General features: G+C 36.2%; 1 protein-coding gene across 1 annotated transcript in view; it reads right to left on the bottom strand.

Annotated features, from left to right (window-relative positions):
• SEMA3E (semaphorin 3E) overlaps positions 1–13,467 on the bottom strand; it is a 268,791-nt gene that overhangs the window by 104,481 nt on the left and 150,843 nt on the right. The window contains exons 3-4 of the mRNA XM_065939685.1: positions 7,701–7,760; positions 3,872–3,991 (exon numbers count right to left, since the gene is read on the bottom strand). Of these exons, the coding sequence (XP_065795757.1) occupies positions 3,872–3,991; positions 7,701–7,760 (180 nt within the window). The remainder of the gene's footprint in view (positions 1–3,871; positions 3,992–7,700; positions 7,761–13,467) is intronic.

The following is a 13,467-nucleotide window of genomic DNA, read 5'->3' as shown; positions in this document are numbered from 1 at the left end:
TCTTATAGCAGTTCCCTTTAATTTCTCTCTTTCATCCCTCTCCACTTGAATCAATCCTAAATATTACTAATGACATGTCAATCAAACACTCTGCTCAAACTGCTCACCGTTTCTATGCTTTTTCTAGAAATAACTGCAGAATGCCACTGTCTAGTATTAAAATCCTCCACCAATTTGCCCGGCTTTATCTTCTGTTGTTTCCCAACCAACTGAACTAATTCTATGAACCTATTCCCTATATGCTATCTTTGTGTTTTTTAAACATTTTTCTTGCCTACAACAATTTGTAATTTTCACTCTCTTATATGAAATTTTATCAAGCCTCCAGATAGAGTTTTGGGAATAAATCTCTCACTGCCCTTATTATCATCTGCCACATACTCCTTTTTGAAACATACTTTTCTTTTTTTCAAAATATGTTTTTAATCAGACCTAGTATTTAGATAGTTATATGAGAAAAATATTCAACATTATGTGTATGAAGGTGAATTACATGGAGTTTCACTTCTACTAATGACACAGTTTGTACTGAACTAATTTCCACAAATAATGTTGACTAAGTAAAAAAAAAAAAAAAAACCAATCATTTGAAGGCAATGGAAATCAGTTAAGAGCAGACAAAGATTAGAGTTTTTCATTCAAGAAAATCTCCTGATTAATTAATCTCCATTCCTGACTAAGGAATGGATAGAACTCAAGCAGAAAGCTGGAGACCTTCTAGCTTGGAAAGACATAGGACATAGATTTAAGGTATCAGATCAACTTAAAAGTAGGAAGTTATATCTAGAAACTGAAGAAGGTGCCCTGAAATATGTGAATATACTCTCTCCCAAGTCCTTAGCTGACACCTGAACTGCATATGGAAGCAGACCATGAAAGCAATGGCTGGAAACTTGAAAGTGATGTGTGGTTGTTGACTGCAAAGCAATTTTGAACGGGAATCCAGCCAAGTAAGCTGCTAGAAAAAAAAGCTTCAAAGGAAACAGAATTCAGAATCAAGAATTAAAGTATACAATCTATTTTATAATGTACAGTACTAAATAAAAATTACTGTATGTGCAAAAATAAAAGAAAACATGATTCACAGTCAAGAGAAAAACCAGTTAGTGCAATTCAGTTCAGTCGCTCAGTTGTGTCTGACTCTTTGCGACCCAATTAACTGCAGCACGCCAGGCCTCTGTGTCTATCACCAACTCCCAGAGCCTACCCAAACTCATGTCCATTGAGTTGGTGATGCCATCCAGCCATCTCATCCTCTGTCGTCCCCTTCTCCTCCTGCCCCCAATCCCTCCCAGCATCAGGGTCTTTTCCAATGAGTCAATGCAAAATCTCCTTAAAGTAACTCAGATGTTAAAATTAGCACACAGGGATTTGAAAACTGCTGTTAAAATATGTTAAAAGGTTAAAAGAAAGAGTCATACTAAATAAAAATACAGGGGGGAGCACTCAGTCCAGAAGTGGAAAATATATAAAATGAAAGTTCTAGAACTGAAAAGTACACTATTTATATGGACCATTAACGGGGTGGTCTTAAGAGCATATTGGTGATGCTGGAAGAAAGGGTTGAAACTTGAAAACAAATGTAAAGTATTTAACCACTTTGAAAAACAGAGGGAAAAAAGATTAAATAAGACTGAAGAGAATCTCAGCAATCTGTGGGACAAGGCCCCAAAGTCAATCTATCTCTATCTATTTATATTCATCTTTCCATAAGTCCCTGAAGAAGAGTGAAGGAATGAGGAAGAGGAATTATTTGGAAAAATGATGGCCAAAAATATGGTGTAAAATATAAACTCTGTATCCAAAAATCCTTAGTATTCCAAGAAATAAAACTATCAATTTTTTATCAAGTATCCCAAGAAATAAAAATACCATCTCTCCACTATCACCACAGCACACATAGGCACAGTATAAAAAAACTACTGAAAACCAAAGATGAAGAGAAACTGCTGAAAGATAAAGCAATTACAAACAGGGTGATATCAATATGAATGAAAGCTGAACTTACATCAGAAAGAGATTAGGTGACAATGAGGCATTTTTGAGATGCTTAAAGAAACAAACAAAAGAAATACTGTTAACCCAAAATTCTCTACTCAGGGAAAATATATTCCAGAAATAAAGATGAAAGAAAGTCCATTTTCAGATAAATGAAAATATATTCCAGAAATAAAGATGAAATAAAGTCCATTTCAGATAAATGAAAACCTATTTCTTTCCAACAGGTCTGCACCACAAATTGTCTACATTCTGAAATGTATATATGTATACTTATGTGTTTGTGTGTGTGTGTACATATATATATATGCATATGTATATACATATGTATACTTGGTATATTTGAATATATATAAATATTCTGACTTTGCACTAGCCTCACTTGCCTTCTATATTTCTGCCTAAGTTCTCCCATTTTATCACTTGAATTGTTACTCTAAAATAATTTAGTAAATACACTGTGATGTGTTTTGTGTATGCTATTTAACTTTAATCTACAACTAGAGGTGGTTTGTTAACATTTAAAATATGTTAATCAAAAATCCTGCCTATAAGGATGCTTACCAGCTGAAGTGCTTCAATCAGGGGCACTTTCTAGAGGTACTTAGAGTTAGCACTTCAGATATTGCTAATTATGTGTACACCTGAGTGTTAACTAGTATCAGGAATATCAGAAATAATCTTTCAGGAATATCAGTGAAATGAATGTTGCTCTTCATACATGGTAGCTAAAAATACTTTACAGTCACTGCTGCCTTTTCATAAACGTCCAAGAGTCAAGGGGTTAGCAGATGTAAACTATTACATATAGAATGGATAAATATCAAGGTCCTACTGTATGGCACAGGGAACTAGATTCAATATCCTGTGATAAATCATATGGAAAAGAGTATTTTTTAAAAAAGGGTGCTATATGTGTATACCTGAGTCACTGTGCCATACAGCGGAGATTGGCATAAAACTGTCAATGAATTAGAATTTTTTAAAAAAGAGAGAGTCTAGCAGCTTAACTACAGATCATTTCAGAGCTCTGTTTTACCTGGGTCCCATCTTGATGTAGGATTCTGCCTTCCGATTACAAGGAAAGGTTACAGATCCTGACATCAGAACATTGTTTAGTATGTTTCACAGTGAAACTGAGATCTAAAGTGCTTGACATGTGCCTAAATACACGAGAATTGGTAGTTTACCCAGTTTATTGAAATGGGTTATATGACTGATCATCAAGCCTGTTGCTTTATATATACAAGTAGCAGAATTCAATTGGGATTTGCTTAAATAATACTATATCACCTAGTGGTGGGATCTTAGGGGAAGACATGGATAGCACTCATCAACTATTATTTATCTCAAGTCAGTTTGCAATCTGTCCCCCACCCGAATTCCACCTCCCCTAACTCACCTGGCCAAGAAAAGGAGTTATTATAGGATCAACAAGCCTGTGCATGTCTTTTAAAAGATACTGTATGTAGTAATTTTGTTTATATAAGTTTATTTACAAATACACATGTGTGTGTATACATATATATATATATGTCCATATATATGTATATATAAATACATTCATTCTACTCTGGTGCTTATACCAATACAAATCATATAAGAACACAATAGAGAACACAGTTTGATATTAAGAAATATTTTTAACTGGACAAATTAATTCAGTGAAGGAATGCATAAAGAATTAACTGGTTCACAGATTTCGTAACTGACAAGAAATCTTTTTGCCTCTCACTCAAGCAAATTAATTCAGAAGATCACAAATGCTCTTCTCTTTTATCCGAAGAAATGCCATAACCTTTCTTTTAAAACAAAGTTATTTTAAGCATTACTTTTGATAATTCATTCAGAGCAATGAATGAAACTGTCATACCTCCAAATGGTATCCGACTCTGATGAAGGCACAGAGTGGGTCAAAGGCTCCCGTCCCGCAGGTCAGTAGATGCGTTCTGTTATAGTGATGTAAAACCCGAACATAATTTGCACATTCATTCTAAAACCAGGAGAAAAAGAAGGAATTGGTTAGTGTAATAAAAATGTTTAGCTTTTTTTTGACTGTTTTTTTCCTAACGCCAGACATCATATGTATAAGCCTCCCTTGGTTAGGGAAGGCAAAGGGGGCAGATGAAAAGGGGACAATGACCAGCAGAAAAGTCAGGGAGACGGATATAGTGAGGTATCAATTACAATCAATAATGGGAGTGCATCATTATGAGGTATTCTAGTACACAATTGAGGAGTTTTTTTAAAAAGCACTGGTCAGAAGTGTATTCAGGTGTAGATTTCCAAGGCAGTGTTTCACTAGGTAATTATTATCAATACTGTTATTTTTTAAAGTACATATAAATCAACATAAAGTCAGAAGACCAATCAGAAGAAGTAGTTTCATTACCCTCAAGGAAACATGCAGACTTCAGGGCACAAAGAGTTCTGATGTTTGGAAAAGTAAGTCCTGTATTTTCTAACTCATAAATTCATATAAAGTACTTTCAAAGAGAATTTTCAAGTAAACAGATGGAAACTAACTGGTAAAAGTAACATTTTATACCTATTACTATAAGATTACAGTCCTGGGATCAGCAAACTTTTTCTATAAAGAACCAGAGAGTAAATATATTTAGTTTGATGGGCCATCTGGTCTCTGTTGCAACTACTTAACTTCTGCAGCTATAGCATAAAAGCAGCCATTGTCAACAGAAAAGTAAATGGATATGGATATGCTCCAAGAAAACTTCATTTATGGCAGGTCACATTTGGTCTCAGATCTCTAGTTTGTCTAAAATGGGATTCAACTGTAAGCTTATCAGAAAACAGAGCCTCAGTTTTGCACATCCTTATATTCCATAGTTAAACAAACTCAGTACCTAATACACAGCCCACACTCAACAAAGTTTTAACAGATCAATCATTAGGTGAGTACGCTAAGTGAAAAAACGTTCTAAAACTATTTCAAACCAACTTAACTAAATTTTAGCAAATACCTTGTTGGCAAATTAATCCCAGGGACAGAGGAGCTTGGTGGGCTGCCGTCTATGGGGTCTAACAGAGACGGACTCGACTGAAGTGACTTAGCAGCAGCAGCAGCAGTGCATTTAAATTATGAGAGAAATACCAAATCCTTTTATTGCTAAATATTACCTTGACATTAGTAGATGCAATAGTCAGTAAAAGATATTTTATAAAGACAGATTCTTATTTTTAAAGTCTCTCATGTAACAGTATTGGGATGAAAAAAGTCAACAGAACATCATACCATACATGACTAAGATTATAGCATTCCCTTGGCAAGAACAAGTAATGTGCTAATAAACAGATTATTTGGGGTACTAAGATTTATTTCTTTAATTTCCCATTAACATAGCATCCTAGTCTATGGATGACCCATACAGTTGGGAAAATCTAATATTCTATTCTCATCTTGCTGTAAGCACATGCTTCTCATCTCCTGAAATGGGCACATCTTGAGGGGCCAATGAGACCATATTCTGACTTGGCCAGGTTTAGATTGACTCAGCCTCTGGATGTGTTCAGTTAGCCAGCAACATGCTGCAGACTGAGGAAGCAAGTCATTCCTTGACTGTTATCCAGTTGCTATGCAAGAATGAGGTGTTGGTAGAATGTGTGTTAATTTTTCACATGTTTTTGCTTTTTTTTCTTACAAAAAAAAGAACAAGTTAACTTTCTAAAGGAGATGTGTGTGCTTTTTCCAAAGTTGTGAGCTGAGATATCAGCTGGTTACACCTAACATGTTTGAAAAGTCCTTTCACTCTTGTGTTCACGTGCTCAGAACTGTGGAATAGGGCTGGTGCTGCTGCACCAACTCTTCCCTTTCACAGACTAAAGGTAAGTTAGGGAGAAATGAAATACTGATTCCTTCAGGAGGCAATCTGCTCAAAACATGTGGAATACATAAAGATGTCTATTGCCTTTGCCATCTTCTATCAAGAGGTTTTAGTTTTTTCTCCTTCAGCTTCTTCATTTGTTTCTAATTCACTAATCAACGTGAAACAAAATCTCACAAAGAAGGTGCTTAGCTTATCTTTAAGATACTACCTGAAATTATTTTTCTAATACATAGGAAATAAACATTACTATAAGAATGTATAAATATGAATTGACTAAATATAGTAAGATATAAGAGAAAATAAAACCAACATCTAGATGGCACCTTGGTTCCCTACACTAACTCCACAATGAAAATAATATTTAATTATGTACACATAGACAATGAACATGTATATATCAAATATGTGTGTATGTATATGTGTGTGTTTGTGCTAAGTTGCTTCATTCATGTCCAGCTATTTGCAACGCTATGGACTGTATCCCCCAGGCTCCTCTGTCTATGGGATTCTCCAGGCAAGAATATTGGAGTGGCTTGCCATGCCTTCCCCCAGGGGAACTTCCGAAACCAAGGATAGAACCCACATCTCTTTTATCTTCTGCATTGGCAGGCGGGTTTTTTTTTTTTTTACCACTAGTGCCACCTGGGAAGCCGTGTGTGTGTGTGTGTGTGTGTGTGTGTGTATTGTTGTTCAGTCTCTAAGTCATGTCCGCCTCTTTGCAACCCCAGAAGATGGCAGCATTCCAGGCTTCCCTGTCTTTCACGGTCTCCCAGAGTTTGCTCAGACTCATGTCCATTGAGTAGGTGATGCCATCCAACCATCTGATCCTCTGTCCCATTCCTTCTCTTCCTACCCTCAATCATTCCCAGCATCAGGGTCTTTTCCAATGAGTTGCCTCTTCGCATCAGGTGGCCAAAGTTTGGAGCTTCAGCTTCGGCCATCAGTTCTTCCAATGAATATTCAGGGTTGATTTCCTTTAGGATGGACTGGTTGGATCTCTGCTGTCCAAGGGAGTCTCAAGAGTCTTCTCCAGCACCATAGTTCAAAAGCATCAATTCCTTGGCAATCAGCCTTCTTGATGATCCAACTCTCATATCCATACATGAGTACTGGAAAAACCATAGCTTTGACTAGATGGAACTTTGATGGCAAAGTGATGTCTGCTTTTTAATATGCTGTCTAGGTTTGTCATAGCTTTTCTTCCAAGGAGCAAGTGCCTTTTAATTTCATGGCTGCAGTCACCTCCACAGTGATTCTGGAGCTCCCCAAAATAAAAACTGTCACTGCTTCCCTTTTTTCTTCATCTATTTGCCCTGAAGTAATGGGACCGGATGCCATGATCTTCAGGAGAGGACACTGGCGACCCACTCCAGTACTCTTGCCTGGAAAATCCCATGGATGGAGGAGCCTGGTGGGCTGCAGTCCATGGGGACACGATGAGTTGGACACGACTCAGTGACTTCACTTTCACTTTTCACTTTCATGCATTGGAGAAGGAAATGGCAACCCACTCCAGTGTTCTTGCCTGGAGAATCCCAGGGACAGGAGAGCCTGGTGGGCTGCCGTCTAAGGGGTCGCACAGAGTCGGAAATGACTGACGCAACTTAGCAGCAGCAGTAGACAGGATCTTCATTTTTTGAATGTTGAGTTTTAAGCCAGCTTTTTCACTCTTCTCTTTCACCTTCTGAATGTGTGTATATATAATATATGTGTATATATCTAGAAATATATATTTCTCTCTTACATGAATTGCATATATGCTTTTTAGGAACAAATAACGGTTTAGAGACTCAATCCTTTGTCACTGACCAGGACCACAATTAATGCTACATTTAGTTTACAGTGAATAATACTTACAGCATCATTTCCTTTCATTATGCATTCTTCTGTTTTTAGTGCTGTACTTGGCCAGTGTATCTGAAATAAAATATAATGCAATATTATGCAAACACATATAAAAATAAACTACACTGAAAACCCGTTTCATTTTTTGTGTTAGTCAATACTTTATATTTTATTTTATTTTTGTTGGTTTTATTTTTTTCTTTGAGAAGATCAAGAGGTTTATCACTTAACTCAGATATTATGGAGCCAAATCCAGGCCCTAATACATGAAAAATACTGGGGACTTATAAAAGTGGTGACAATAGCATTTAATTATGATGATCTTGTTATGATTAAAGTTATTATCATAGGAGTAAGCACTACATGGTTTCAACTATAGGAACACAACATTCCTTTGATATTGTTATTACTGTAACAGGCCCCCTAAGTTTCTTACTAACAATATCCAGCATCATGTGGTCCTTTGCTTTCACCAAGCAGTATATAAACTTTTAAATACCTTGGCCACCTGATGCAAAGAGCCAACTCACTGGAAAAGACCCTGAAGCTGGGAAAGACTGAAGGCAGGAGGAGAAGGGGGGTGGGCAGAAGATGACAAGGATAGATGGCATCACTAATACAATGGACATGAATTTGAGCAAAGTCCAGGAGATAATGAAGGACAGGGAAGCCTGGTGTGCTGCAGTCCATGGGGTCGCAAAGAGTTGGACAGGACTTAATGACTGAACAACTACAAACAGAAACACATGAGCACATTTTGTTATGTTGCAACATAAAAAAGAAAGACAAAGAACAAGGGGGATACGAAAGAAAGCCAGTTAAAAGCCAAAAGCACACTTAGAAAAGCCTAGAATCAATGCTCTTCATTATATCATAGATCTATCGATGGAGCATAAATGATTCAGGAAAGATATCACATTAACATAACAATGTTAGGTTCAATTGCAGCCTTGCATCAGCCTGAAGAGGGTCCTTAACACAACTACAGAATAAGGATGCTGGAAGTGAAACTGTTGAATTTATAAACTTTATTGATCCTTTTTTGGAAAAAATTCAGACACTGAGCAATAGGTTTTCCCAGATGACTTCTAAAATATATTCTAATTTGAGATTCAATTTGGTTTTGGAATTATAGTTTTACTATGGATGCATAAATCATTCAAAAGGATATGCTAGAATGTATGTGTGTACATATGTAAACACAGACTCAAAATACAAATTAATTTTAGGATTATTCATCACTGGAAAGATAATTTGCTTATTAGTATGAGTAAATCAGAGAATACCTCACCCGTCAATCATAATGATTAACATTCTTAACATCTTTAATTTACAAGAAGCAGGGCTTTTCTTCTTATAATATTAACACCCTTTTTTATTCACTTTTCATCATTATGTAAAATGAGACTTATTTAAACTATATTTCTACAATTTCAAAGTATTTGATAACCAATTCTTTGGAGAAAAATACCAAAGTTCAGCTTTTCAATGTTGAAACAGTATACAGACAAGAGAATAACCTCAATTTACTACCTCATTCTCCTCAATCATTGGCTTCATGTGGATTATTTCTGGGACTATTTGAACACACTGTTTTGGGGGAGCCATTCTCTAGAAAATTCCTTTATTTTGTTGACTAATTTTGTTTTCAGCTATCTTTTCAAACAGCCTTGGAAGACAGAGATAGATCCTCCTCCAGGGCAAATAGATTTTTTTCTTGATCAGGATAATAAAGGGAATGTCTCCCTCTGGGCAAAGGCTGGACAGGTTTGCTAGAAGACTCCTTTTAAGACTGAGAGTATTCTGAGATAGAAGTTGGTAAAGTGGGTGCAACATATATTCACTGTGTATCCAACATCTCTTTAGGCTGCTTTGCTTTGTGGGACTTGAGGAGGAAAAGACAACGGGTGGAAACATGAGGCTCATGCAGTCTGCTGTACTGGGAGACAGTCCTCTGTCTCTGGCCCAGGTCTTCTGCCAGCATCAATGAAACTATGACAGGCTGACTTGTCTAGCAAGGTAAAATTCACAGTTCTTGACACAAACAAAAAAAATAATATATTCTGTGGTGGTGAAGACAATACAGGGTCCTTCTAGGATTGCCAGAATGTGTTATTTCTACCAGTGAACCTAATCATGACGACTGCTCTAGGAATAATGAAATCATTACTTCAGGCTCATTTTAAATGATGTTCCCAGATAACTTTCAACAGAAGGCATTTGTCCCTCCTTTAATGCTCTGAATTGTTTTTCTTACTTTCTTCCTATGATATCACAGTATGTGTATCCAATTTTAGCTCTCTTGTTAGGCTGGAAGAGGGCAAGGCTGTGACTTACTTCTGTAGCCCTAAAATGCCTACCTGGCACGGGGTCTTTAATGCCATCACTGCTTATTCATTGGCTACTGACAGATTTGTATCAGTCAACACTTCTTTATCACATTCTTCAAAAAGTCAGTTCACTAAAGGATCCTACAACACAGTCTGAGAGAGAGAGTCACTGACATGAAAATGCTGCAATCAGGGTCAAGTAAATGAGACAAGCAGCTGAATCAGGGAGGAAAGCCTACGGAGTTTAGTGAGTGTGAAAGAGTGGCAGGATTTCCGAGGGCAGAGGAGACGGTCTCAACCAGATCACTCTGGGTTCACAGAGGGAAACAAGTAGAGGGTTAAGTTATAAACACTTAACCAGTAAAGTCCAACACATCAGAACTCCCCTAAGGAATAATACACTTGAGTTTTGCTTTTCTTGTTGTTTACACTTTAGTTTGCTTTGGTTTGTTTTTTTTAACACAGTTTAACAGGCTCAGGACTGTATTCAAATGTCCACTCAGGTGAGAAAAGATAAGAGAATGATCTCACTGGAAATCAGAAGTTTTTTAAAGCCATCATGTACAGATGTTCTGCCAAGACAGTAAGGGAAATTATTTTCTTCATTTGCTTTGGCAGTCAGGAAGCCTTTTGGTTCTGCTCCAAAGTATAGCATCAACAAAAAAGTCATAAAATTAAGCTATCTGTTCTGCATAAAACATTTTTAAAGGCAGTTAAACAACAGGGTATAATGATATTTCCAAATTCTCTGCACCAAGAAAGGTACAAAAAGCAAAAGGTTAAATACACATGATTTCATCACAATATTCCGACTATATAATTTAATTGTTCTAAAGCATTTTAACAGGCCATTTACTACCCTTATATAGCTCAAAGGAGAAAAATAAAATAAAAATTAAATTACAAAGTATTCTTTTCTGGACTCCCTATTGAACCTCCTAATTATACCAGGATTAAGAATTTAACAATTCTATTGTTATTTGATGTTAGAGCACTCAGAGATTTTGGAGAGCAAAAACAAATGAACAAAAAAGTAATAATTTAACTGTCTAAAAAACATTATTTCCTTTTTTTATTGAAAAAGGTTAAATAAAATGATCTGGTAAATGTAAATCCCTCTTGGAATATATTTAAGTGACTAAGACACTACTATAACTTCGTCTAATATTCTCTTCCTAATTCTATTATTCTAATGAAAACTATTGTTTATATTTTAGTTTTTTCTTTCTATATTTTACATCTATATGTAGTACCAGTGCCCATCTATTTTAATTAAAGGTCCTACAAATGTCATTAAAATCAAGAAAATATATTTTGAATATAACACATTAAAAGAGACTTAATGGTTTATAAGTGGTAGTTTTAACCTGTCATACTTCATCTTACTGTTTATCCTTTTATAATTAGTTATAATGACTGTCATTATTCAAATACTTTGTAACCAGAATTATTATCTTGTGCATTACAGATAAAATTTGTTCTTGAAATGTTGATAATCAAAAGCTTTTGAATTAGAACACTATTATTATGACACAAACATTTCTGGCCTGGTAAGACTCTGATGTTGGGAGAGATTGAAGCCAAAAGGAGAAGGGGGCAGCAGAGGATGAGATGGTTAGATAGCATCACTGAGCCAATGGACATGAATTTGAGCAAGCTCTGGGAGACAGCAGAGGATAGAGGAGCCTGGGGTGCTGCCATCCATGGGGTCGCAAAGAATCAGACATAATTTAGCAACTGAACAACAAATGCCCTTTTTAATGGATGAAATTTACTAAATTGCTATCATTAATGTGAAACACCATTTGCCATTTTATATGCAAATTATATTTTAATGCTTTTCTCCCACTTAAAAAAAAAGTTCTAAAATAGAAGAATTTTTTTCACCTTTGATTCAATAAACTTGAGTGAGAAAAGTATAAATATTTTTACAAATAGAAGTAACTAAACTTTATTTATAGATATCCAAATTAAGTAGTGTGACTTTAGCTTTAAATAATAGTGGTAAGAATAATTTTAGAAGAAAAAAAAAGGTGAAATTTAGAAACAGAAAAGCCATGGGTAAAAGTTAAAGCAAAAATTTATTACTAAATATGGAATATCTGATGAAGTCTTCCCTAGTGCCTCAGATGGTAAAGAATCTACCAGTAATGTGGGAGACCCGGGTTCAATCCCTGACTTGGGAAGATCCCTGGAGGAGGGTACAGCAATCCATTCCAATATTCTTGCTTAGAGAATCCCCATGGACAGAGGAGCCTGGTGGGCTACAGTCCATGGGGTCTCAAAGAGTAGGGCATGAATGAGCAACTAAACACAGCACATGAAGTCCTATAAAATACAGCTGAAATAAACCAACATTTCCACTTTTGATTTCTTTATGAAATGAAAAAAGAAAAGAAGATTTTATATGTCAAGCTATATGGTATTGCTATGTCCCCCAAAATAACTTTATTTTTCAGGAAGCCTTGGTAATTCTCAAATGTGCATAGATTGCAAGAGGCTACATCAACAGAACACAGACAAGCTAGTCCCTATGCTGTCTTTGAATACCAGAGCCTCCCTGGACTATCAACTTTGCCTCAAAATAACAAAGGGGAAACAGTTCCTTCTTGTTCTTGTCATTGGTTTTCCTCTGCTTCTGTCACTAACAACTGTTTCACTAGTCTATTAACCATCACTAAAGGAAGCACCAGTGATGCAAAGGCAGTAAGGACCAAGAGGAAAGAAACGCCTGATAACAAAAGGCAGAGCTAATGGTAAGCTGAAGACGAATTTGGGAGACGCACTTAACACCAAAGTAGCAGCCTGGTTCTCAATTCTATGGTGTAGTAGAAATAGCTTAGGCTTCTGAGACAAATGAACTTGGTTTTAAGTTCTAATTGCTACTTACTGGCCTCGTGGTCTTCTTCTCTTTTCTCCATTTACCCAAAACGCTGCTGCTAAAGCAATCACCCTAAACTCTCATTCTCATTATGTTATACAAGTACTCAGACTCTCCCACTGGCTCCTGCATTGCTTAAGTCTCAACAGCTCAGCAGTCAATGTTCTTCAGGATCTGGTCTAAGCCATATTTCCATCCTTAACTATCACTCTCCCCTGTTCCCACCCACATGCCCCCACCTCATCTATCTACTTCAGCCAAATCATTATTTCAAGTTGCTCTAAAATTTCTCAGTTTCTTCCCTGTCCTCACTACCAAAGTGTGTGAATCAAAATTCCAACTACTATTCAAAGTCCACTTTTAAATTATATCTCCTCCAGGAAACCCCAACTCTCAGTTTATGCATATTTTCTTAGTATTTTACTTGGACCTTTATTATAGTTCTCTTCAAATTGTGCTATCTATGACAGATGTGTATGTATCTTCTCCATTGTGCTAGAAATATTTCAGGGTAGGGAGTGTTTTATTAATTTCTGCATACTTCATATTTCCATGACTATTTCTAGAA

The sequence above is a fragment of the Muntiacus reevesi genome, chromosome 6 (assembly GCF_963930625.1).
Source record: "Muntiacus reevesi chromosome 6, mMunRee1.1, whole genome shotgun sequence".
In the NCBI taxonomy this organism is placed as follows: domain Eukaryota; kingdom Metazoa; phylum Chordata; class Mammalia; order Artiodactyla; family Cervidae; genus Muntiacus; species Muntiacus reevesi.
The sequence above is the reverse complement of the archived record's forward strand: the minus strand, read 5'-3'. Positions and strand labels throughout refer to the sequence as shown.